Source organism: Electrophorus electricus, chromosome 23 (assembly GCF_013358815.1).
Source record: "Electrophorus electricus isolate fEleEle1 chromosome 23, fEleEle1.pri, whole genome shotgun sequence".
Lineage (NCBI taxonomy): Eukaryota > Metazoa > Chordata > Actinopteri > Gymnotiformes > Gymnotidae > Electrophorus > Electrophorus electricus.
Genome location: NC_049557.1, coordinates 3,112,954 through 3,138,358, shown reverse-complemented (window position 1 = coordinate 3,138,358; position 25,405 = coordinate 3,112,954). Strand labels below are relative to the sequence as shown.

General features: G+C 45.8%; 2 protein-coding genes and 1 long non-coding RNA gene across 5 annotated transcripts in view; 1 reads left to right on the top strand and 2 right to left on the bottom strand.

Annotated features, from left to right (window-relative positions):
• Positions 1-12,525, bottom strand: part of LOC113589830 (IQ motif and SEC7 domain-containing protein 2) — a 61,366-nt gene extending 48,841 nt beyond the window's left edge. For 2 of the 3 annotated variants that reach the window (XM_035521872.1, XM_035521874.1), the window contains exon 1: positions 9,809-12,525. In XM_035521872.1, the coding sequence (XP_035377765.1) occupies positions 9,809-10,281 (473 nt within the window). In that variant the 5' untranslated portion in view covers positions 10,282-12,525. Of the gene's footprint in view, positions 1-2,089; positions 2,117-9,808 lie in introns of all 3 variants that reach the window. The other variant, XM_035521871.1, reaches the window with a different exon arrangement.
• LOC113589833 lies at positions 8,222-9,246 on the top strand. The gene is made up of 3 exons (XR_003412032.2): positions 8,222-8,530; positions 8,731-8,932; positions 9,129-9,246. It is a non-coding gene; the product is annotated as an uncharacterized LOC113589833 (long non-coding RNA).
• Positions 12,526-20,267: 7,742 nt separating the features above from the next.
• Positions 20,268-25,405, bottom strand: part of magixa (MAGI family member, X-linked a) — a 35,535-nt gene continuing 30,397 nt past the window's right edge. The window contains 5 exon segments of the mRNA XM_035521875.1: positions 20,268-21,180; positions 22,361-22,499; positions 22,654-22,797; positions 23,010-23,086; positions 23,541-23,783. Coding sequence (XP_035377768.1) covers positions 20,291-21,180; positions 22,361-22,499; positions 22,654-22,797; positions 23,010-23,086; positions 23,541-23,783 — 1,493 coding nt within the window. The 3' untranslated portion in view covers positions 20,268-20,290.

The following is a 25,405-nucleotide window of genomic DNA, read 5'->3' as shown; positions in this document are numbered from 1 at the left end:
ACCCTCCGTCAAGCCCAGCAGGATGCAGCGGCGGACAGTAATCGGTAGGGTGCTGCGATCCGACTGGAGCTGAGGCGTCCTCGAAGGCAGGTAACGCACAAAGTGCTCAATTTGGTCTGGATGGAAAACAAAAATCTTGAAGAACGGTTCGGTGGTGCTAAACCGGTTGCATCACTAAATCCTTCATTGACATTTCTGATTTCTCCTCACACTATATTTTGGCACAATGGCTTGACTCTGCTACGGTGTATGAGTACGTCCCAGCATACGTAATCGTATCTGTGGAAGTGGAGAACTAAACGTTGTACAACGTGCATTTATGGACATATAAGCACGAACGTGCATGTATCACCTTAATGGAATACAGCATTAAACTTTGGATCACACATACCAAACTCTCCAGTGCTCAGCTCGCACCTACTGAGACAAGCGAACAGCGGTATAGCCGTGTCTCTGGGGAGCTTGATGAGCACCTAGTTACGTCACGTACAGTAACAGCTAGATTTCACCCTCCTTATTGCAGTTCTCTATTTCTCACATCTCCATCTTTTAGGGTGTCTCCTGTGCTGGGGGTGGACGGCGCATCGTCGAGGGACGGCCTGGGGGGGGGGGCGTGGCGCGGCGCTGCGCCGCGCGGGGAGCTGGGGGGAAGGAGCCGACTCCTCCATCAGCTGCTTGTTCACGCTGGCGCACCCCACCCATCTCTGCCTCCACCCTGCGACACGAGGTGGTCATTAATCAACCCTAACCCTTTATTACTCCGCTTTGCTAACGATCAAGCACCAAGTGCGACTCCGAGCGGGGAGAGGCGGCGCGGTTTATCGCCCAACATCGTAGCGGCATTGCTGGAAGCGGACAATCGTATTTTGCATATCAATATGAGCACGAGGACGCGTGGGGCAAAGGACGAAAGCAGGACAGATGCGTGCAATTATTTAGAAGTGTGACATCACTGTGCCCTTGTCGCAAACTATGCAGTCTAGCCTTGTGCTTCTACCATGTAGGGCAGTGCAGGCAATAATGTGTGCGGCGCAAACAAGTTGTCCTAGGGATGACACACACACACACACACACACACACACACACACACACACACACACCCCACTCTTTTTTCCCCCCCTTTTCCTCCATCTCTTCCTCTCATAATCACAGACTGAGAAAGAGAAATATAGCCAGCGAGAGAAAGAGAGAGAGAGAACAAGGTATGCGTGCAACTTTTCCTCTTTTTTTAGCAATGCAGTTCATCTACAGGCGTTGCCATGACAACCCATCATTTATCCTTCAGATCCGTCGTTCATTTCCATCCAGAGGAGCCGTCACGGAGATGTCGGAGAGCGAGGCTGGCCAGGGCCAACTGCCTCCCTCTCGATCCTACAAATTCCACAGCCGTGGCCCACTCCGGCTCCGTGGGCCGTACCGCAGCGGTTAAAACGCAGAGATCAGACTCCCCAGGTTCACTCGATTATCACCGGTGTATGACTGTCTCATTAACAAAGGTCAGAATTTAAAAAATAATAATAATCTACCCTCTGAACATCTCGCCTGACATTTAATTTGGCTCCCAACAACCCCCCCGCCACCCCGACCCCAAAATCTGTGTAATTACTAACGTGTCATATCAAATGCGCAAGTGTACCAGTGGTCCTTGGCCATACAAATACATAGACACATTCTTGCAGGGCATTGATTGCTACGGCAACAGCTAATGGGGAGTCTCATAAATGACGCATGCCCTGAGATGATGCCTTGATGGCTTATGTAAGGCTTAGTCTTTCGAGCTTCCGGCGCAGGGCTCTCAGAATCTCTCAGTATCCGTGACCTTTTGCACACCGGACCCCTCGTTATTCTAGTCCAGACGAGGGCGCGCCAGAAGAGAAGGTAATACGTCATTCTAATCAATGGCATGTCTACTATGCATTCACTTTGACCTGGATAAGCTAACGCACTGGCGCCCCCGCAAGGAGTAATGGTCTTCTCATGGAGCGGTGCGGCCCCACATGTCTCTCATCCAGCATCGTAAAGGAGCAGTTCCATGGGAAAAGAGAGAGGTGGAGAGAATGAGGACTGAGAGAATGGAAACAGTACAGACCTGTCTTTGTTGGAGTCTCCATCTGGCCTGCAGATCCAGCAGGGTGGAGGGTGGTGAGAGAGAGAGAAAAACGGAGAGAGTGCAAGAAACAGAGAGACAGACAAACACACAGGGACAAATGCGAGGAAGAGTGTCAATAACAGTAATAACTGTAAACGCAAACATGTCCAACTCAACAGGTGCATGAATAACAATGGAATGAGCAATGTTTAATATCCTCTTATATCTCAAGTAGTTAAATGCACATGACTGTCCTGTTTCTTTCTATAACATAACAAACTTGGTACTTATCATTCCATCACAATAACTCATGTTCACGAAAAGGACAAATCAGCACAGCTGTGGAGTAGGTTTTCCAATTACAGAATAGGAAAGAAAGCAAGTGGCACGTTTCTAAGTCTTAAAGCTTATCTCCTCCATATGTGCCAAGGACGGGCCAGCGAGTGAACGGCAGCATGGGAGATTGCCCTGCTGGCAGAAGCAGCTCCATCTGCTAATAGTCTGAAGGAGCGATTGGAAGAGACGTATTAGGAGGCACAGTTTTACTACCACTTACAACTTGGGACTCAAAGTACGATTATCATTTCTTTCAGATGTGCATGCGTGTGTGTGTGTGTGTGTGTGTGTATGTGTGTGTGAGTGAGAGAGAGAGAGAGAAAGGGAAAGAACACCAATACCTTGAATTTGATAGCAAAGTAATTGTTTTTTGATAGATTTTTTTGCTTGAAAGCACATAGAGTGTAGCATAGCACTGAGCACAGACACACAAGCTGCATATAGGCAGAATTTGGTGCCACTTGAATTCCTAAAAACCAAGACTTTATTCTATGAAGCAGTAATGGATAAAGATATTTATACACCTACAGAAAGTGGACCGAGCATTTTCAAAGCTGCATCGTGTCTTCTCCCGGCATTGGCTATGTTCACGTTACACAAATCAGGGATAATAAAGGCATTTTTTATTTTTTAAAAGTGCACATCAGTGAAACTGCCTCTGTATCCTGACAGCTATCGCTTAAATAGATGCTCTGACAGTCAAGAAATGACAGTAAAGGTAATCAGCATGTCAAAATTCATACGCTGTCTGACTGTATTAACCAATCAGGACGCTTCTCTGCAAAGAGGCGGTCCCCTAGGCCTGCCAATTATTTTCACGCGGCCACAGGGCAGTGTCTTGACGGGCAGGCCGAAGGGCGGGCTTTGGAAGCGATGCTTGGATAGAGGGCACGAAACTAAATGGGCGCGATGAACACCTTTGGGGGCCAAGGTCTAGTACAAATCAGCAAGACACACAAGCATGGCTTTACACAGACTCCAATGCTCAACCCCGACTGTTTTCCCAGATCTGATCTTTTGCATTGACCTTTTGCACTCATGTTTATTAGTGACCCATACTAGCGTCCACAAAACACCCGAACATGTTCATTTGCATATCAATAGAATCATGTGCATGACCTGCATGAACAAGAACAACATAAAGTTAGATTTATATGGCAGTCCATTAATGAAGCAGCAAACCAAAACAACAGTGACTTCGTCAGCTGTTTGTCCAGATTAAAGCAAGAAGGTGAAGCAGTGTTAAAGGTCCAGGCCTGGCTGTTTAAGGCCTGTTTAAGTGGATTTTACTGGCACCTCTGTGCAGAGAGGCATGAGACAGCAGGCACGGATTCAGGCCGCTTTTAAAGTCTAAAAGTTCTAAAATTTAAAGTGCCTGATTTTAATCCTAAACTTTAATTGCGACAGGTTCCAAGGACTCACAGTAGAGCATATCCAATCAAGTAGCCAATAAGAAACAGTTTCCCAGAGTCACTCTTGCTACCCTATCAGATTTGAGTGATTTAGGAAAATGAAAGGCATAGATAATGAAGTACAGACATTCCAAAGGGGAGCTTTAGTATTAACAGAGGCCTGACATTCTGCACCACAAAACAAGAAGGGCCTTGCTATCATGCAAAATGAAGAGAGTTAGCCAGATTGCTACCGTCCATGTATGTGTTGGAACTTCTGTGTTGGTGGGGTGGGTGTGCAGGGTGGCCACTTTAAAAAAAAACCCTGAAAGGACAACTCGGGACAGAAATATTGCACTACAACACACATAATTAAAAAAATAAGCTATTTACCCAGCTAACAGAGCTGATCTAGAAAACTGTGATATAAAATAACGTTTTACCCATTGTTATATATGTGATATAAAATAATGTTTTACTTCGCACCTACTTGTGGTATATAACTATCATTTAATGTGAAAAAGGCGTAAAATTAATCTTTCCCGCTCTTTTAAAGGAAAGGATGTGCTTACCACTGAGAACTGAAGCAGATTTTTTTGTTCTTTTCACTGCATTTCAAACAGCGTAACTGACTAAGTGCAGATTTGCTGCTGAACGAAACACAAGCTATTTGCTCTGACATGACCCAGTATCATGCTAAAATAATATTGATCAGAGAAAAGCAACTTCCAATTCACTCCAGAAGCAGAACAAATAGGTGTCCATCCCAGTGTGAGCTGAAAAACTGGACTGCCTGGCCTACAACCAGACATCTGGTCACCCTAGGAGGCTGGCATCCTGGGGATCGTAAGTAATGCATTGTCTTGATGAAAATGAATCCAGTGTGGGAGTTTTTTGTTTAATTTTACTTAAGTGACATTTACAGCTGTGACATTTTTGCATGCTGCTCTTGCATCTTCTTGCATGTCCCAAGCAACTAATCAGGAATCATGTTGAATGCCAAGAGGTTTGTCTATTTTTTATTTTTTTTTTTAGTTCCAGTAGCAAGAATTTATTTCAGACACAAATAAATACATTTTATGATGCGTCCAAGGTACTGAACATGGACTTTGAATTTTTGCTCACTTTCCGGTGCTCAGTAGTATGATTCAGTATGATTCAATGTGATTCAGTATGATTCAACCGATGCCTTCTGTTAGCCAAATTTCTGTGCTTAGTCTTAGACTCAACCTCGCTTTAAAACTGGAGGACAAAATGGTCTTAAACTACATAACAAAACATTTGGGACCTTAAAGTGTCATTTAGTTCTTTTCTGAACTGTCCTAAATTCTCCTAGTGCTGAATCTGACTGGCATGCAAGTGCTTAATTTAATCCCAATTAAGGGATTATTATGACGATACCTCCATCGCGCTCTCTTCTGACACACCATATATTACTCACTGGCTCCTATCCATGACACTAATTGCCACCTTTGGTGCATAGTAATTATTCCAAGAAATAATGTGTCCTTCTTGCCCACAAGGAGCAGCAACATCCCTCGTCTGCACATGGGTGGAGAGTTAAAACAAATGCTTTGAGATACCTCCACCAGGGGCAACATATCTGACCCCACCCTCAAGTTACGCCTGTAGTGATTTACTTTGGGCATCATTACTGCTGGAAGAAAATGTCCTTCGAGCATTTGCTCATGGATTCCAACATTTATTGAATTAAAGTCTTTGTTTACATAGACAAATCTATCTCTTTCAGAGAGGATTTATGGCAAGTGAAATGCTACCATTAAAATGTAATGCTTGTTAGACTGCACTTCTGTTGAGAAGAAGAGACTATTTCACAAAGGGAGCCTTAATCGATTTAAGCTTTGAAACAAAAACATCTAACAAAAAAAACAAAAACCCTAAAATGTGAAAATCTGCAATTTGTTTAGAATTCTGGTTCTAAAAATGCACATCTATACATGCCCAGTGAATGCCATGAGCACGTCCGCTAGCTCAGTTGCTGATGTTAGTGAAAATGTCTTTGTTGCCTTTTAAAAAATAAATAAATATTAGAATGTGAAAATGTTACATTTACCCCTTTTGATTTGATTTAAATGAGGTCTCGGCTAACTCTAAATTGTCTAAAATATTCGGGTTCATTCTTCCACAAATTTGCAGTTTTTAGAATAATTGTGATTCATATTCCACCCCAATGGGATCTGGCCACTGCTGTAGTTTACATTGCTCGTGGTTGCGTGGTAGTGCTCTGCTCTGGCTTCTACCTCTCAACTGTGCTCTCAGCTTCTGCGGTTTGTGTTTGAATTGGAAGTGTGTTCAGCCCAGATGGGCTACTAAGGCACATCAAACTTTTAGCGTATTACTATGACCAGCAAAGAGTTGAATATTGCTAACATGATAAACTGAGGACTTTCAGTTTTGTTCCATACTGCAAACACCTTCCAGGGTCTATTAATAAAATAAATAAATAAGCTTCAAATTGCCTTCACTATATTTATTCATGAAATGATTGCTTAGTTTTTTAACACAAAATTCAGTGGAAAAATATAGCTGAGAAGATGAAGCATTCAGTTAAATAGCCAGGGAAGATGACCTGAGTTTGTCTACTACGCAGTTTAAGAAAAAAAAAGGGACGTGCTATTAAGGAGTATTTTAGCAAATAAGCACAAAAACCTTATGAAATCTTTTAGAAACATCTTTGTTGGGATTTTGAAAACATACACGATAAGTGTTATAATTCTTTTATTTAGAAATTCTGCAAAACTAAGGTGTGGAGCAATCCAATATTTAATACCATCAATCAATGATCTATTATCAATGAATCTGTTATCAATTAAGTAACCAGTACTCTGAAACCGTTTCTTTAAAAGGGTGATTTCATAAGGTCATGAAGGAAAGAAAGAAAGAACTCAAGATGAGTGGATGGCTACATGTCCCCTATGAGTCAAATGCAAATCTGAAGAAGAAATGATTGCATGGTGGCATGCCATCTGCTCAGAATGGAGGGAGGGACAGAGGATGGAGAGAGGAAGAAAGAAGGAACAAGACGTGGGACAAAAAGAAACAAAAATTGAGAAATGGTGTGGAAGAAACCCAACTGAATGCCACATCCAGCATGCTTTGGAAATTCTGTTTGCCAAAACCTCTCAAATCAAGCACCCAGGACAGATCAGTGTCCTACTGTCAAATCAAGCACCCAGCACAGACTAGTGTCCTACTGTTAAATCTAGCACAAGGACAGATTAGTGTCCTATTGTCAAATCAAGCACCTAGGACAGATTAGTGTCCTATTGTCAAATCAAGCACCTAGGACAGATTAGTGTCCTATTGTCAAATCAAGCACCTAGGACAGATTAGTGTCCTATTGTCAAATCAAGCACCTAGGACAGATTAGTGTCCTATTGTCAAATCAAGCACCTAGGACAGATTAGTGTCCCTATTGTCAAATCAAGCACCTAGGACAGATTAGTGTCCTATTGTTAAATCAAGCACCTAGGACAGATTAGTGTCCTATTGTCAAATCAAGCACCTAGGACAGATTAGTGTCCTATTGTTAAATCAAGCACCCAGGACAGATTAGTGTTCTACTGTCAAATCAAGCACCTAGGACAGACTAGTGTCCTATTGTCAGGGCCAATCTCTCTTGGTCTCTCATTTTTGGCTAATGCTACTGCTAGCAGCATTACAGCCAGCGCAACAGATGTTTGTCTCCACAGTTCCAAGACCAAGCTTTGCTACTTTTGTGTCAGACTAGCTGGCTGCACAGTTCTAGCAAAGGAGACATCAGTCTGTGTGCTTACTACTCTCCAAGATGGGCGATTACCCGTTGTGACTGAAACATGTGCCTTCAGTAAGATATCAGCTGCTGGGACAGACTAGGACTCTGGGATTGCAATGTTGAACATGTACGCTTTGCATGGAATTGCGTTTGATGATGCAGATCTCCGCAGCAGAGACGGGGAAAAGCACTCCGTTACCTGCACAATGGGATGCAGTTAACCTGCTCCCTGTCTGGAAACAAAGCGAGAGAATAAGAGCAAGTGGGGATAAAATGGGAGAGTTGGGCTTCAGTAGGCCGCAGTTTCTCTTTCCCTTGACCTGCATGCTCTCTCTTTCTCTGCCCTCCCTCTATCCCTCTCTCTCTCTCTCTCCCTCTCCGCCTCCGTACCTGTCTCCCACACGAGCCTGAACCACAATCTGACACTGCACCGCATATTAATCACAACCTCGCTCTCCTACACAACCAGCGCCGTCCTAACGTACCAAACCGAATCTCTGCACAAAATGGCCCCGTGGCCCTTCTGCTCGGCCGGATGCCAGCGCCCCAGCCTTTCCCAGCGGCCTCTGCTACGCGCCCTGGCTCGGAATGTGCCCTGCAACGGACGTGTCACTCTGCGCAGGACTTAGCCGTCACAAGGCATGACGGACAAGCGCTCCTTTACACCGTGACATGACAGTAGAGTGGGCAGCGCATCGGAGGATTTGAAGGGAGACTTTTAGCAGTGAGGGACAGCCCCATCACCTTCTCCTTCTCTATGCGCATGAGTCAGGATTGCGTTGACACAGCATACACTAAGACTAGCGTATCGACAGACTCGACGCTCGGCTGTTGACCATTGGAGTCCATGGCACTCTGAGGAAGGCTGGATCCGGCCAAAAAGCTTTTAAAGGACTTTTTGCTCTGAAATTGTTTAAAACCCTTCAGCCATTTGTACAGGTAAGGAGACCTTTAGGCCTTATTCCTAAGCAATGATGCACAACAAATTTGAGTGGCATGTTGAAGTTTCAGTGTATATTGACGTGCATTATAACTGGGTTTGACCTGAGGTCTCATATATCTTAATTTAAGATTAAATCAGGCTAATACTTTGGCAGCATTTTTGATAATCTTACATCCCTAATTCATGTCCCTCACAGTCTGCAGGGCAGGACACCTCCAGGAATATTCTTATACTCACCAAGTGACTGGGCAAGCAAATATTGAAAAATTAATTTTTTGGAGGTTCACCAATGGATAAGACTAAACCAAATGACCCTGTCCATGGGGACTTTAGGTACAGATCATAAATCAACATCAGAGAGATTTGTAGCTCCAACCAACTGAGAGGTCATTCATTATGTAAGTGAAAAAATGTATGCAACCATTATGATTAAGAAAAGAAATGCATCCCACCAAACAATCACTAAAACAAAAAAACCCAAAAAACAGCTGACAAAATTCCAGAGCTGATTTTCCAGATTTCTCATTTTATCTACAAATAAAGGTATACCATTACAGGCTCATTCTTTACCCATGTTCTTCTTAACCCACCTAGGAGCCGACAGGACGTGACTACATACTCCACTAATCCATCTCCACTGTTTCTGCCTTCATCACAGGGGCCCCTCAGAGCAAATCCCCCTGTAGCAGAATGGGCCTTAATGCAGATGTGGACGCAGGTGAGGGGCTTACGTAAAGCTCTTCAGCATGGTCAGCCGCCTAAACACTGTGCTGGAAGCAGCCATGTTGTGACATGTTGAGCGGTATGGCCCATTTTTGAAGTTTTTAAAAAGTATGCTCAATATCCAGCTAAAGCAAAGCTGCATAATTTGGGCCCAGGAAGTCTGAGTCCGTGGCAGAATCGCAATTTGTGAAAGTGCGATGCTGCAGAATGCACGCAGAAGCACTTTGGTGTGATAATCACACGTGATAATCACAAGGTTTCCTCTAAAGGCGCAGCATGCTACAAACATTTACAAGTCAAGCAGCCTGCAGCCTAGACACAGAGTAATTGGCTAAAATATCTAACTGTTATGTAACTCTGTAGTTAGCTCAAAGAGCTTCACACATGCAAACACACACACACACACACACACACACACACTTTATTAGCCAACACCGAGAATTAACTCTCCGGTTTTCCTGATGGTGACACAAACAGGCAGTGTTCTGCGCTACACTGGCTGTGTAGTAGCTACACCTCTGCAGCAGAAGGGCCTGCAGACTTGTACTCACTGTCTCTGCAGTGTGGCGGACACGCCGGTGCCAGAGCCGTCCCGCTCGCGCTCCCTGTCCCTCTCTGCTGGGTTGGAGCCGGTCGACAGGCCGCGTGCTAACCGGGCGTGCGCATTGATGTTGACGCGCCGGTCCCGTGGTGGCACCGGTGGAGGTGGAGGAGGCAGAGCCGGGGAGGGCCCGCTGTTGTGGCTGGCGGCGGCCGTCGGATGCCCGTGATGGCTGTGGGCATGGTTGGAGACAGAGCTGGCGGTGGGCGGTGGTGGAGGTGGGGGTGGGGGTGGGCAGGGCTGCCTGTCCAGACGCAGGTCCTTGTTCTCCTGGCTGAGGCGGTCAAGCTGCACTTCGAGCTCCTCGATGCGACGCCGCTGCGTTTCCAGCAGCTTCTGCTGGCTCTCAATGATGTTGTTTAGCTCCAGCAGGTACTCCACCGCCCGGTTGGGGCTCTCGGGGCTGCCCTGGCCCGCATCCATGCTCGAGGGAACCTTGCAAAGGTTGCCGACTTCCGGGCCGATGGGACGGGGGGGGGGGTGGGGGTATGGGATCACCCCGATGGTGGGAGCTCTCCCCCCCACGTGATGCAAGTGGGGGGGAGAGAGAACTAGGGTTGAGACTGTTGAAAGAGGAAACTGAATGGGTTCACGCTGTTTTTACTCTCCTGGTAAATTCTGCTAAAAGCAGGTGCAGTTCTTGGAGTCAAAGGATTGGGTTCTTATGATAATCCATGACACAAATTCCCATTCAGACAAAAGAAGATGGATATGAATTCCTGAGTCAGCAAATTGTTAGTTTTTCACCAGTTTCACCATGTGACTGCTCAGATGAGACTTCTGTTAAGATGAAACTCATTGTCGATACGGAATTCAGCGATTCAAACTGTTATGAAAAAGTGAGAGATAAAAATGATATCTATTCATCCATGGTCTTTTCCCCTGACACTGGAACTGAAGTGCGTTCATCAGTCACTCAGAGTCATGGTATCTTTTCAAGTCCAGCTGCAAAAGGGAAACACTAAAGAGAGGAATATGAGCCAATATTCATGAAGATGACCAAAAACAATGAGTCAGCGTTGTGATCCTCTGTCTCCCAGCGCATCCTCTTTTAATTCCGCCTTTTCAAACGTGGAGCTGAATGTCAAATGTCGCAGCAGGGACGATGTTTCCTGGCCATACACCATTCATGACTCATACCGGAGAGAAGTGGTTGGGAGACATTTTCTTGCTGAGCAGTTCCTCGGAGAGATGACCGAATGAGAATGGGGTGAGAAAAAGTTGAACCTTTAAATCCACCGCAATACTAAACTGGCTGCTGGGAGTTACGCGCATGTCTTCTCGAACAACCCAGGTCTCGTTCTCTCGCCTCTTCTCTCCCTCATGGCGTGAGATAACCTTCCTCACTCAAGCCATAAATATTGCTTATCTTTAGCCGTGTCTTGAAAGCGTGAGACGCTCTTAACGATGATCATCTCATTTCCCACGCCCGCGCTCCATGCATTGCAACTTCTCTCAATGCCAAATCGACCAGATACGCGGACACTTCTGTGCGCGCTGATCCCCCGCTCCGTTTCTTCCGTTCAGCCTACCTGTCACCATAAATTACTCCCTTTTCATTAACAAGCATATATTTGAGGTCCACAGCAACGCGATCTCTCTTTATGCTCCTAAATCGGACCAGCAAACCGGGCCCATTTTGGACGGCTCTCCGTATCTTGGCGCATACACCTTTATTCTCCAGCGGTTTCTTGTTAATAGCGCCCAGAGCGTCCTCCCATATCCAAGGCAGCTAAACCGGTCCTTGATTGCAATTGCGCGTTTCTGCTCCCGCTATAATGATAAGACGCGTCTACACCGTTTCCAAACGCGACGAAATACTCTTCCCTTCGTTTTCCATCTCGACGTGAGTCTGTCTCCCAGCTCCTCGCGTCCTCGGTATTTTGCGGTAAAAGCCTCTGGGAAATTATTATTGATCCAGTCTTTCCATGCGTTCTGGAGCCGCAGTTTCTCGTCACGCACTGTCCTCCTGAATAGAGAAAACCAACAGGGAGCAATCCATCCCTCGTCGGTTCCAGTATACTCTGTCGCTTGGGTTTTAACGTTGCTTGGTGCTGTAATCAGTGGTGGCGGAGCGCAAAGGTGTCCTCGATGAACTGGTCCAGCTCAACATTACCGCTTCAAGTCACACGACTAAGGCGTCCTAAAGGGAGAGTCTCAGTTTTCTGTCCAACGCCTCACCATCACAAAAACATTAAATCAACTAACATCATACTCGTAACACTGCGGCCAATATAGACTTCTCAGAAACGCTCAACCCAGATAGCTGTGGCACATACTTACGCTCTAACCAACTTAATACGATGCCTGTCTCTCCATATACGAATTGATCACTAATTGACAAGCTGAGCACCGCTTCTTATCCGTACCCACAATGTCTTAAAACGTACCAGGATTCATTTGAAATCCTATTCAGTTTCACCAGCATTTTACACCCGATCCAGTGAATAATCACAAATCCGTGTCCGTTTCGGCCCAAATGCTGAGCAGTCGTTCATTAGGTCGGTTAATTCCCCGTGGTGCGGTCTTGTGTGCACTGCACCTGCCGCCCGTCTCAGCGATTCTCTTTTACTGCAGTGTCCACTGTCCATATGCGCCAAAGCTGTTCTGCCTGCTTCCTCTCAGTGCATATCCCCGTCTAAAGCGGAGGTGTACGGGTTAAACTCGAGTGTGACTCAGAGAAAATTAATTTTGTTCCCTTTCAGCTGAAGTTCTGACGTTTGTCCGGGCATGTAACGATAGCGGAACATGTTCTGGAAACTGGGCACTCTGCGGCGGCCATCTTGGATCCAAAAGACAATTTGACTCGCCGGTTGAATCTCTTCTTGCACAAAGCCGCAATGAGCAGGTTTTTTTCTCTCTCTCTCTCTCTCTCTCTCTCTCTCTCTCTCTCTCTCTCTCTCTCTCTCTCTCTCTCTCTCTCTCTCTCTCTCTCTCTCTCTCTCTCTCTCTCTCTCTCTCTCTCCACTCAAGATGCAAGGTGCGTGGTGCATCGACTGCAGAAAGGCAGCAATTTGAAGTACAGCATTGTAGTCTTTTGCTTTATGCAGAACCTAAACCCACTGTGTACATTAGGTCCTGTATCTACTCCGAATTTGGTCATATTTCTATTAAGTTGTCTGACTGCAGTCGTCTTCTGCTCCACCTGCTAAGAATGGGCTTTGTTGCTCAGAACACACTTTCTTCAGCCCCCATGCCATAGTTCAAATTTCTCTATCCCTCCTACACACATTCTCTCTTTCTCTCTCTCTCACTCTCTCATTTTGTGTGTAACTATCTGCCTTGACTACAGCTGGTTTGAGAGAACATGTAGGATGTAGGGCTGGGCACAATATCAAAAAGATCTGTAGAGAAAAGACAGCTAAACTGTGTTTGTAGAGAAAAGACAGCTAAACTGTGTCTCGGAAGGTGTCTGTAGTACAGTCAACAATTGTTTAACAAAGTAGATTTGAAAGATAAATGAGTAATCATGGTTTTGCTGGGGGTGCAGCGTTTTAGATAATATTTTGGGTTTTCTATGTGCTGAACTGGGTGGGAATGTGTTTTAGTCCATCTTATTCAATTCACAGTCCCCCCGTGTTGAGGTCCTACAGTTGTTCCACCCTCCCTTTATCAAGGAGTCAGGTGTGACAAGAAAGAGTCCAACCAGTTACACGAATCATTTAATCAACTAAAAGGAATTACAGAATCCTGGACAAGATTTAGATTTGAGGTCAGATTTGAATACCACTGTACTAGGACCATACTGAAATGACTTATGCAATGATTTCTCTACTGCATCTATTGTTTTATGAGCACTGTGTGTAAGAAAAAGGGTCTGCTTAATGTTCAGTTTATGTTGGTGTTTAATTGGCTTCAGTGCACACACACCCCCTTCTCTCATTTCATGGCCTGCACAGGTAAGGGAAGGTCTGATTGGAGTGTCACAGTGATCCCGTTCAGGTGGTGAAGTCTCTGCATTCATCCTCACACTCTTCTGCTCCTTCCAATGATTCCAACAAATGTCTGCGTCTGTGTCCAAGTGAAAGACAAATTGTGCATTCCTCACCCTTACACTGAGAACAGCGACATCCGGACTATGTTTACGTAAGAGTGTGAACGGGAAGGGAAAGACAGAAAGAACAAAAGAGAGCAATACATTTCTCGTTCTCCCACATAAGCAGTTATTCATCCATCCATCCATCCGTCCCTCACTGCGTGGCCTCGCACACTTTCAGTGCTGTATGAGCACTTCCTGTCCCTTAACCCTTGTTATTCCTTCCTGTTCTCAACAGGTGCATCCGTGGGCAAACCTTTGGAACGCAGGGCGCCTGAGGCTGTCCCAGGGGCTGCTAAACTCCTCACAGTTTTGCCCTGACATATTTGCTTCTTCTGCTGCTTGGCAACAACAGTGACATCATTGTTCGTGCGGGGGAAGGGTGTCGGGATCGAATGGTATGTGAAATTTAGGTCCAGTATCTGTTTTGCTACAGTAAATGATACGTTGAAAGTGCAGGGCAGAAAACAAAGACTAAAATGTTTTTGTAAGACAACAAAGTGCCCTTTGTTTTTCCACCGGATTGTAAGACCCTTCAACCATGTGGTAAAATCCTTCAAAGGACTTTAGTTCCTGTTCCTATCTGCGCCTATCATCCAGGAGACTGAGGTTTAAAGAGAACTCATCATAAAGGAAGCTGATTTGTATCTGTGATTTTGACCAAACAGTTGAGCTGATTTTAGCGTCATATAAGCACAAAGCAAGCAAGTCACCTAAAGTAAGAACAAATCTTACTTTAGTGCTGTATACCCTCGAAAGTCACGAAAATGTGAGACGCCATGAGCTCAGCTTCCTTCTTTTTAGGAGTCACGTATATACCCATCTTAAAGTTTTTGCACGTGGGCAGAAAAATCGAACGCAATTTTTATTCTTGGAACCTGACCCCCCTGCCCCACGTCCATGTTGTGAGGAGATTATGAAAGATGTAATAGTACTGATGGCACGGTGGCCGTCTGGAGCTGATTGCGGCTCTTCTCGTCTCATCTGGAGCCGAGCTGCTGGGGCCATGAATTAAAAGGTCAACATGACATTTCCCTCTCGTTCAACTCCTGCTGCTTATCTCGTCTCAGTACGGGGGGGAAGAAGGGAGGCACTGAGAATGGGCCAACCGCCGCACCTAAATGAAATAATTAAAGAAAGAAAAAAACAGACGGAAGATTCTATGAACGTGAACGCGAGGTCACTGAAGCTGCCAGCAGCTGCAGCTGTGAAGGGTAAGGTCACGATATAGTGGCGATTTACTGAGGAAAGACTATTTTGCTGTTCGGTTGTTAAGAGGTGGTGGACCGTTTTAATACCGGCATTAGATATTGGCAGTGGAGGTTTCCCTTTAGCCCACCAGCCTATAGGTCTCTGAAGAGCTTAGCCATTGCTGGTGTAGGCAGCATGTCCTATTGACATGTGACCAGGGTGTGTGTGAGTGGAACAAGGGGATTAATGGGCCACAAAACTCCACATCTGCTCCTTCCTAAATGCTCTCCAAGAAGTGGGCTTGAGATGTCGGTACCACCAGAAGAGAATGAGAACTAGTGCAGCATTGCCATGCCCCACCCCCTCGTTTCAGAGGTAGCACAGCAGAGCGCGTACAGTGTAATTAGTGCATGCAATTAGAAGGAGAGAGAGAGAGAGGGAGAGAGAGAGAGAGAGAGAGAGAGAGAGATTCGGTAGTGTTCCCCAGAGGAGCTCATAGATGCCGCTGACAAAGCACGGCTTTATTGTGATCATCGTTACAAATGTGTTTTGATGTATGCTAATAGCCGTGCTTGGACATGTGATACTGGAGAGGGCGTTGGATCCGAGTGCCTGTGTGTGTGGGGGGCATTAGAAAGTGTGCAGAGACAGGGAGTTTAAGTAGGTTTCATAACATAATGCATTATGTCTTGTGCTGGGATATGACTTTTGGTCAAAAGTGCCTTTCTTAAAAACACCCCTGATGGCCTTGTGTACCTCATTGATCAAGTTGAGGTCAATGAGTATGTGTGTGTGTTGGGGGAGGTTAGGCTTAGGACTATGGAAAGTGTATCTGCATGGAGAGTAGAATTTGCGATCTCTCTGCAGTAACATGGCTGATGTGTGGGAGGGAGGTTGTATATTGCCTGTGTAGGAGTTAAACATCTCCCAAGCTGTTCATCTGTGTGTGTGTGTGAGGGAGGGAGTGAGAGAGAGATACTACAAAATTAAACAGATTCTGCCTCCGAATTAAATTACAGAGGCTTGAAATTCAGAATGCACTGTATGATTGTAAGGAGCATTTCTCTGTGTTTTATTTTCAACAGACATAAAAAAAATTTTTAAATGGCTGAAAAATCACCCAACTGGCTGCAGTGAAAATATACAGTAAAGATATGAAGACATGCACTTTAATGCCAGAAGATCTGCTTAACATAACCATACCTACAAAAGTAAAATTTCACTTTCTGGGTAGCAAAATAACTGCACAACAAGATAACCGCACAACAAAGAACTCATTTTACAATTAGGCAATGCACTGGTAAATCAAATAGACTGTTTTAACATGCTTCTGTGATAAAGACATGTATTATTATGAACTATTACTTTCACTAGTATTTAGAAAAAAAGTACTTTTAAGATACATAATTGGGGAAATCAGTGAATGGAAGCAAAACCCATTTGAATCAGTTTATTCACTTTATTTCAGTAACTGCATGTCATGATTCCATTGTTCATAATTCAAAACTCCCTGGTGATGCATTCAAAAACAATACAATAATCTTCATACATATCAAGAGTGATAATTAAAAACTGTACATCTGTGTTCTTAAGTGTCGTGTGGACTGCTATGTACACACCCTTACGCAGAATCAGTGCTCGAGCTGCAACGCTGCAGCTTCAGAACAATGGCTACTTGTTTGACTTCAAGTCTTGGGTAGAGAATCCCGAGACCTGGTTTTAAAAAACAAACAAACAAACAAACAAATAAATAAATAAATAAAAATAATAAAAAACCGGAACAAACCTGCCTACTTCCTCTTCCTCTCTACCGGAATCAGGAGAAAGAAAATGAAGCAGAGGGCAGCGGTTATACAGGAAGCCGTGGAGCTCCGAGTTGTGTACAACTCTGGTTAGGATTATGGTTGTGACTAGGGTTAAGGGTATAAGAAAAAGCATTTTTAGGGGGAGATGTCCAGTGTACACCGAGTTCTCCATCATACAGAGAGAACAACCCTTGATTGGGAGCAGTGTGCTAAATCAATCATGCAAGCGTGTTAGCAGTCATGCTAAAAGTTTCTGCTTCCAGCCAGGGGCCTTGTACATCTCTGGGATAGTTTTTGATATCGCCAAAGCTCACTTCCAGAGAGCAGTTTGCTGTACCTCACTGCTAAAAGCCAGGTTGTGGTATTTCCTTGGTGTCTCAGGGTGCCCTCTCCTTCAATCGTCTTTCTCTTAGCTGTCCAGCCGTTCCACTTAGATACTTCTCTTTATACAAGTAGTCTCTTTTATACAGCCTAGCTTGGATTTTTAAAGCAGATTCTTTTAATCGCCTTGGCACTGTTGCACTCTCATTTTTAAATCTATAAATGTCTCCCTTGTTCTGTACAATGGCTGACTCCTTACAAGGCTAATAAGTTCAAGTTGAAAGTCAAAGCCGAACCTTTGACTTTTGTGTTTTGTCAGTTGAAGTGTCACCACTTACAAACCTTACAAGAACAAAGGCCTATCCTTATTCCGTTCTGCAAAGGGAAAGAGGATGACATCATTAATTATCATTTCAATAGCGCAGTGGCACTGCTAATAGGCTGACCTCATAAGTTACAGTATCAAAACATTGCATCTTGTATTAATACACTGATTGGTTCATATTATGGCTCCTTCTTAGAAGACTACCTGTCAGTAGTCTAAAGGACTACCGATTAATCTAAATTCAATAGAGTAACAACAACTTGTCTAAAGTGTTTTGTGGGCATGCTATTCAAAATGTCTCTTTTTTTTTGACTGCATATTTATTCACTGGCACCGTGGGTCTGCCTTGGTTTCCAGAATGTTTTAAAGCGAAGAGGGGGGATAAACCCATGACTGCCAACCTGCTCACCTGTGGCCTACTATTTGTTCCAAAGAGCAGTAGGGGGCGCCCATGCTACCAATTGTTTTTGGTTTTTTTTGTCTTTTCCAAAAGGTAAAAGGACCATTTAAAAAAAAAAAGCATTGCACATTTCGCATTTCATTAGAACATTATGATCCCTATTAAAGGTAATAAAAATAGGGTGGGTACTTATATTTGCCCCTTTCTCTAAGGTAACACTCTTTGACCATTAGTGTACATGCAGCTTTGAAATGTTTCTCGTCTGAATCAAATTTTTGTACATACCGTTTCTTTGACGCCAGATGGCACTACAAGCTGGTTTCATGTGCCATTGTATAGTAACAAAGTACGGCTAAGAGACGGCGTTGTGGTCTTACTTTGAAGGATATAATTTTCTGTGCTACATATAGTATTTCTGATATGTTGGTGGCTGATACTTCAGGACATAACTAACACGTTGTTTTGGAATAAAGTCTATATATTTTCTGGGATTTTTCTTTATGTACAATACTCTTGCTTTACATGAAATATCTGCTACACTGAAAGCACAGCTACAGTACTGCCTCTCTGAAATAAAAAGTAAAAAAAAAATATAATCAAACATTTCCATTGCTCATTCCAGTTTTATACAAACACTAATGCATTTTTGCCCTTTTAGTGATCAGATATAAAGTCAACATTTATACGCAGGCTGGTTGAGGTCTCTACCAGGACAGTGAACTTTGATGGCTCTTCAAACTTCAGTCGACGGACCACTCTTAAGTTATGACACATTTCATAACGCAAGCATAACTCATGCATTGAGAAGTACTGATCACATTATGCTGTGGCCTGTGAAGACCATGGCACGACCTGCACAAAGCACTCATTAGCGAGTTATAGCTCGCAAATGCGGCACGGTGCCTGTTTCTCTCCTCGTCAAGGGTTTCAGATCCTGTCCTGGTGTGAACTGCTCGGGTAAAAGCTACACTGCATCTACGGAAAGAGGTGGCCTCTTATTGCTTAGACAGTCGGAGGTAAGGAGAAATGCATGCACCGGTGCCGCGGTACGTCTGATATCGAAGGACCGCTCCAAGTCTTTTCATTTTCGCTTCTCTCCTACTTACGTTCCAGCAACTCCGCCTGCGTTTTTAACAGTGCACGATGGTGCCGATCTAGGTAGAAAAAAAAAACGCCACCAGAATTTTGACCGGTAAGTCTTACAAAATGCATAGAAGACCAGTATCAAAATGCCCTTTGTTTTATCTCCTGAAATGAAGGAATCGACGTGAAGTGAGAGGCTGCGCGGCAGGTCGGACGCAGGGCGCTGCGCTCCTATCGGTCTTCGCCTTATGTTGGTTTGCGGTGTCTAGTTCTGCGAGTGTGTTTTCTTTTTAGAATATGCGGGCAACCTGGAATGGCTCTGAAATGTCGGCAGCGAACTCAAAACCATAAGCATGGGATGGGAAACCAAACCTCTAGGGTCCTGATTTCTCGTAGACATCTCGAGGGAAGTCTAGTGGTTCACGTAAAGGAATATCGCATGAGGCACTTGTAATGACTCGCTAACCGCTTGCAGAATGTGCGCAGTGTTTGTCCTCCATCTTATATACTCGCAAAAAAAAGAGAGAAAAGATTTATAGTTCAAGAGGCAGAAGAATGCTGCATTGCACACTCTCTACTACTTTGCTACTTTAGTTCTACCTTTCTTGTTTTTTTTAATTTCGTTTTATTTTATTTGGTAAACACCGGCTAAAGAAGCTGAAGGCACCTGGAGAAGTCTGAGATGGCTGTCTAGCCTCTTAATAAAACAGTTCCTTTCCCCAGCACGGACAGCTAGACCCCCACACACAGGGGAGAGGGCTACAGTTCGGTCACAGAAAGCAAGCAGCTAGTAAAAAAAAATCTTTAAAAAAAAAATCATAATTTTCTCGGTATAGGATCTCAGTGCATTCGTAAGAAAATAAAAGAAAACGAAATAAAAATGTCAATGATTTGAGATTAATTCGATCCATGCTATGGACGGCACACGTAGCCTACACGTTCACGGTAGCATGCCGCTCATTCCTTCAATGGCCCCTAGGTGGCGATAAGACGACAAGTTGGTTTGCCTTGACCAGAGACATGCGCGCTGGTGGGATCTAATGGCTTTGCATATACTTCAAATGGCTCGAAAATGGGAACACTACGACACAGATCATGGACTTGTAAAGATGGAGGAGGGCTGGCGGTAGTGTGGTGAAAGTCACTGAATGGCGTGCTTGCGTGTGTTCGTGTGGAAAAAAAAAAAAAAAGAGTGCACGCGTGCGAGAGAGAGAGAGAGAGAGAGAGAGAGAGAGAGAGAGAGAGAGAGAGAGAGTCCGGGGTTACACTTGTCAGAACCACAGTCCTACTTCGTGCCGGCTTAGCCTGTTTCCTTCTAAGACCTGAGAGAGTTTGTGGGGGCTGGGGACAAGCCAGGGGCCCGGGGCGGCAGAGGGCTCGCGGGGCTCGCCGGGGTATGGGGACTGGCGGGCCTCGGCGAACGAGACGCTAGCTGCCGACACGCTGACCTCTGAGAAGCTGAGTGCCGAGTCTGCGTCGGACAGGTCGTCGGTGACACAGTTGTCATCGTCCAGGGGCATGAGGAAGGAGAAGGGCACCCTCTTCGTGACCTCTACCGCGGCCTCGGGCGAAGCGACGTCATCGCACTCTCTCTCTCCCTGCTTCCTGCTCGCCCTCTTTTCACATCTTACTTCCTGCCTGCTCAACTCCAGCCTCTCCCCTTCCCTGTGTGACAAAGGAATGCTCTCTCGCCTCGCTCTCTCTCCTCTCTTCGGAGTTCCACCGTGCGCGCCACTCCGGCGGTCCCCCAAGCTTCTGCCCTTCTCCCTGGCTCGCTGCCCCTCCCTGTCTTTCTTTTCTCTCTTCCGCATGCTCTCCTCCTCTTCCTCTCTTCCCTTTGGCACCTTGCTGGTCGAACTCTCCCTCTCCCTTCCTCTCGCTGACCTCTCCCTCTCCCTCCCCAAACGGGAGGAAACCGCGCTACCGGCCGGGTCTCCCGTGCCCCGCTCGCTACCAGGAGCGCCTCCCCTGTCCTCCTCCGCTCCGCCTCGGCTGCTCCTCGGCCCCGCGCCGATGCCTCCTCCTTTCCTTCGCCCCTCTCTCCTCTCGGCCCCTCCGCCGGCCCCCTTCTCGCTGATCCGTGGGAGGGAGAAAGCTACCGCAGCCACGCCGGGCTCCTCAGGGCAGAGGGAGGAGGGAGAGGCCGCTCCACCTTCATGGCCTGAGAGGAGCGGAGAGACCGGGGGGGGGGGGGGAGAGAGAGAGAGAGAGAGAGAGAGAGAAAGAGATGGGTGTGGTTTTAAAAAAGAGAATGCTGTCTGGCAGCGTAAACTTTCTGCCAGTGTCGTTAAACCCATCCAGCTGAAGGGAATTCAGATTGGAATGAAGGTGAAATGGGCAGGCAAACGGGAAAGGACACCATCAACGGCTTTACTTTCCCTGGCCTTCCCGTTCAGGTGCCGAGCTGGAGAATGGAGCCATTTAGGGGTGGATGACGATAGCTATTTATCCGACTACTTCCACATGCTGACTGCATCGTGATCAGGAGAGCCAAATCACTGCTTTACACCAGAGGTGTTCGACTCGAGGACCAGATACCACCTTGCAGTTTCATGTTGTCCTTATCCCATACCCACCTAGTCCAGCCCATTGCCTAACTACCACGTCCTCGAGTCGGATCAAGTGTGTTGAGGCAGGGGAGATTTTTTTTCCCCTCTCCCGCTCACGTAGGTGATATTAGGATGTGGCGTGAACAAGATGAAGGTCAAAGGGTAACTCCAATGGTGGCACAGGATGACGGACGAGGGGGAAAAACGAAAGGAGAGAGAAACGGCGGGCGTGAAGTGAAAGAACCCGGAAAGAAAAGGACAGGAGGGAGAGAGAGATACGGCTACCAACCGCGCGCTCTCGGTCCGTGCGCTCTCGGTCCGTGTGCTCTCCGTCCGGCCTATGACATAGAAGCAAGGCTCACCCTGCTTGGAGTTGGTCATGCACAGCGATAAGCTGGAAAGCTCCACTTAAGAGACAGAGAAAGAAACACAGGGAGGGAGAGAGAGAGAGAGAGAGAGAGAGAGAGAGAGAGAGAGAGAGAGAGAGAGAGAGAGAGAGAGAGAAAGAAAAAAGGAGATAGGGGAGGCAAAAAGCAAATGAAACGACAAACGAAAAAAGAGAAAGAAAGAAAGAAAGAAAGAAAGAAAGAAAGAAAGAAAGAAAGAAAGAAAGAAAGAAAGAAAGAAAAAAAAAGAAAAAGCCAAAGCAGAGTTAGAAGCAGGTGGAACAGGAAGTTGACCATTGCAGTGGAAGTGACCAGAGATTCGCTGGCAGGTAAGAGACCACCGAGGATCATTAAAAGCAGAAGCTACTCAGCCAGCTGTGCACGCCACGTGTCCCTCTCCGCTCACCGTAGTCCGGCACGTATCCGTTGCCTTTCTTGAGGATGAGGTGGATGCGGTGGCCCCCCTTGCGGATCTGCTCCACAGCCTGGCTGTGGGTCATGCCCGCTGTGCTGTCGCCGTTGATCTCCACCAGCTGATCGCTTACCTGAGCACATCCCCACAGAACACAAACCCACGGAGGTTACGGTCCATAAGACCCTGAATGCTATTGGGGAAAACGCTCGAATTAGAACATATGCATCTACAGGGGTGTGCAGTGAACGTGTCAGAGACGAACATGCGCTTGTGTGCGTAATAACCTGGATCTTCTGGCTTCGAGACGCAGGCCCACCTTCCATTAGGCCGAGTACGTAGAGGCCCATGTTGTACTCACTGCCCCCTCTGAGACTGAAGCCAAAACCCGTGGGGCCTCTCTCCAGATCCACATTGTAATACCGTGGGTCCTTTTGGGAGGGAGGGAGAGAGAGAGAGAAGGAGGGAGGGAGGGAGGGAGAGAGAGAGAGAGGCAGGGAGACAGCGCACAAAAGACTGAGGTTAGACTAGTCTGAAGTAATATAAATAAATTATGCTTATACATTCCACAACTCTCCTAAAGTGTTTTAAATACCATCAAGTAATACATTATACCAAGACATGAGTATACATCTTAACTCACTTTTTGTTTGGATCTGTGCCCTTTTCTTAATCTGCTCTCTGGATCAAAATCTGTGTACTCTGACAAGTTGGCAGGGTCTAAGAGAGAGACAGAGAAGACGAATGAAGAGCTGGCGCCCCCTATAGGAGACACTTCTACAACTATAACACATGCTCCTTATAAACACAAGCTGACAACTCAAAATAAGAAACTCCTCACACTTCATGTAAATGCATAACTAGAGTTGCACATTACAGACTGTAATCTGATAATGTAATTGGTTGTAAAATAGCATTCCAATGTTTATGACAAGGAACACAAATTGGCATTTTATTGAAAGAAAAAACATTTTAAATAATAAAAAAATGACTGCTTGTGGACAGACTTCAACTGGGAAGGGTGCCTCCCTTTGATACTTTAGGATGTGGAAGTAACACATTAAGTAGTGGAAAGTGATCAGATCAGATCACTGAGATCATCTGAGCAAAGCTTGGGCTTATGCTACTAATTCTATCTTTTGAGTCGGTGTACCCTTGGTGAACCCCCCCATACCAAGTCCCCCTCCCCAGGCAGGCGGGTGGGCATCAGGCGTGCTGTTGCCAGGACGCGGGAGGATGGTGAGGCGGAGCGTGTTCCCCGCACGTCGCAGGATCTGCGCCAGGTCCCGGTGGGGCAGCCCCATCATCGGCCGACCCTCCACCGCCTCCAGCTGGTCGCCGTGCTGGATCTGGCCACTGCGTGCCGCCGGACCGCCCCTGCGCACCGTCACAAACGTGTGGGAGAACAGCGATGTCGCTGAGAGGAAAATGACAGGAAGGAGAGGACAGAACCCGGATTGGTGCTAATCACAATCAGTGTGAACACGGGCCAAATGGCTAGAACTGCTGTCTGTGGGTGACATACTGTACGTTTGTAAATCTGTACACCTATCTCTATAATTAATGACAAATTAAATGCAACAATAAATGCTATTGTCCAACACGCACAGATTTCCTGTCCTTATTCCTAAACACCTAAACATTGTACAAACAAAAACGCCATTACTCAACAGACATGCAGTCAGTGTCAAAGAACAACTCTTGCCGTCTTGCTCTTCCCTGCTATGAGGACAGGACACGCATACATAATCAGGGGATATATTAGGCAAGGGTGGTCCAAAATAGTTCCTGCAGACCCAAACAGCACAGAAATGAAGACGTGATGTGCGCCTTAATAATTGAACGTGGCTTGCATGTCCAAAGCGACTCTTGACGAGAGGCGCAAGTTCACGTCGGGCAGGTCACGGCGCATCCTGCACGTGCCCAGACACGCGTTAAGCGCACTCTGCCTCAGCTCGAGCACGGCATGCGCGCTCTTTCAGCGTACGATGTGTAATTTTATTTTTTACGCCCCCGTACTCGATGCTTGCCTCGGTTAAGGGAGGCTGGCGTGAGACAGATTCCTATCGCCCTCTCTAGGGGAGGCATGTGAGACGCGACGCGGTGTAACACAATGTTTCAGGCAGGCGGTTTCAGACTTCACGTAGAGCATGAGTCGATCACTTTTCCCTCTCCTGTTTCAGGCAACCAAGCAGTGAGACATTGGAAGAAAGGGGAAAGTGTGTGAACTAAACATAGACACAAAGAAGAACTCTCAGATACAAACAACAAGCATGCATATGCCCCAATTTCCCAAATGCACCATCAACACCCGATCTATATTAAAAAAACAACAACAACAACAAAAAAACATTAAAGGTGATGCACGTACAGCACATGAAATACACAGAGATCCTCTGTGGAAATGGGAGCTGATCTGTCTGCCTCATAGTCAATGGGATGACCTCTGTGTCGGAGTTTAAAAGAGCGTTTGGCAGACACGCCACACACGCACACACACCTACGCACGCGTGCATAAATGCACGTCGCAATGCACACACGCAAATAAACAGCTTTTTGCACATCCTCTTCAGTCTCATTCAGTAAGCCACACTGAAGCTGGCCTATCTTGCGTTTTACACAACTAGCCCAGCATGCTTGCCCCTACATCACTGTCATTATGTCCAGAAAAGTGTATTTTTCTGAATAATACAATATCCTCATACCATATAGGATGTACACAGTGAGTATACAGTGTATAATTAGTATAATCAGTATAATCTATCATTATAATCTAGCATCTGTGCTGTTAGAACTATGCATGTGCACGTGTGTGCTAAGAGGCCCACTTTACAGCACTGAGATTTCCACAGATTTACAGCACATTTTTTCTGCACTACTGAAATGTAAACACACACAGACCGACAGATATGCACACAGACTTAAAACAGACCCAAGAGGGGAACTCAAAGTCAGACTGAAATATCCAGGTCAAGAAATGAGCAGAACGATCACTGCACAAAAGCATTCATATAACGTGACAGTTTAAAAGAAGACAAC